Source organism: Sinocyclocheilus anshuiensis, unplaced genomic scaffold (assembly GCF_001515605.1).
Source record: "Sinocyclocheilus anshuiensis isolate Anshui unplaced genomic scaffold, SAMN03320099.WGS_v1.1 scaffold572, whole genome shotgun sequence".
NCBI lineage: Eukaryota > Metazoa > Chordata > Actinopteri > Cypriniformes > Cyprinidae > Sinocyclocheilus > Sinocyclocheilus anshuiensis.
In genome coordinates, this window is record NW_015555778.1 from 1,617,751 (window position 1) to 1,618,996 (window position 1,246).

The 1,246-nt window shown below is 33.7% G+C and overlaps 1 protein-coding gene across 1 annotated transcript in view; it reads right to left on the minus strand.

Moving 5' to 3' along the window:
- LOC107674523 (multidrug resistance-associated protein 7-like) overlaps positions 1–1,246 on the minus strand; it is a 16,747-nt gene that overhangs the window by 14,996 nt on the left and 505 nt on the right. The window contains 1 exon segment of the mRNA XM_016468503.1: positions 1,000–1,220. Within this exon segment, the coding sequence (XP_016323989.1) occupies positions 1,000–1,184 (185 nt within the window). The 5' untranslated portion in view covers positions 1,185–1,220.

Consider the following 1,246-nt stretch of genomic DNA (forward strand, 5'->3'; position numbering starts at 1 on the left):
TATATATAAAAAAGATAATTTGGAAAAGTGTTCTGGCATTAAGATAAACATAATGAAGGTCAACATGAAATGCAACCCATTTGAAATCCATAATATGATGAATTTCTAAAAGAAAAAATTGGCATCACTTGATTTTATCAACCTGAATTCAAAAAGTGATTTCAAAAAGGTCCACTGTCTATTGTCAACACGGTGAATTAGCGTGACCACTTGAACCCATTGTGATGTCTGTGCGGGGAAATCTTTCCCGTTTATGTGGATTCCTAATGAAATGACTACATTTTTCTAGATGACTAAAATTCGTTGAACTACAAAAACAGTACCTATAAACTAAGAATGTGTATTATGAAAGTAAACAGGGTCCATTTTGATTTGACCTGTGATTTTCACAGACACCATTCAAAAGTTTGAGGTGGGTCAGATTTCTTTTTTTTTTTTTTTAAATACGTCTCTTTTGCTCACCATGGCTACATTTATTTAATCAAAAATACAGTAAAAACAGTAATAATTATTACAATTTAAAATAACTGTTTTCTATTATAACATATTTTACAATAAAATGTATTCCTTCGATGCAAAGCTAAAATTTCAGCATCATTACAGTCTGTTACAGTCAATCAGCATATTAGAATGATTTCTGAAGGATCATACAGTCTTCAGTGTCACACGATCCTTTAGAAATCACTCTAATATGCTGGATTGCTGCTCAAGAAACATTTCTGATTATTATCAATGTTGAAAACTGTTGTGCGGTTTAATATTTTTATGTAAACCATGATGCATTTTTTCCTTTTTTCAAAATTCTTTGATGAATGCAATGTGCAAAAGTAGTTTTATTGGTATTATAATGTACTATAATGTTTTGTGGGTTACATGTTTTTATGTGTTTACTGTCACTTATGATCAAATTAATTCTTCCTTCCTTCCTACGTAAAAGAATGAAATTGTATTTCAGCATATGCTTTTTGAGTGGACTTCATATAATAGCTTTACACTCACCTGGGCACACTAATGTAACAGGCACTAGTGATCGCGATAACAGCATGTGACAGTGATCCCAACAGAAGCTGGTTGGCACAGGGGCTGATGTCATTCTGCCACACAGGAAATGGACCGTCCACATTAGCGTGACAGAGCTCTGATATGAACTCAGCTGCTCCAAACACACCTGTATTTCCCCCCATGGCCTTCTGAAGACCCCTGAGGGCTGAAATACGGTCCTGGACAAAAAAAAAAAAAAAAAATT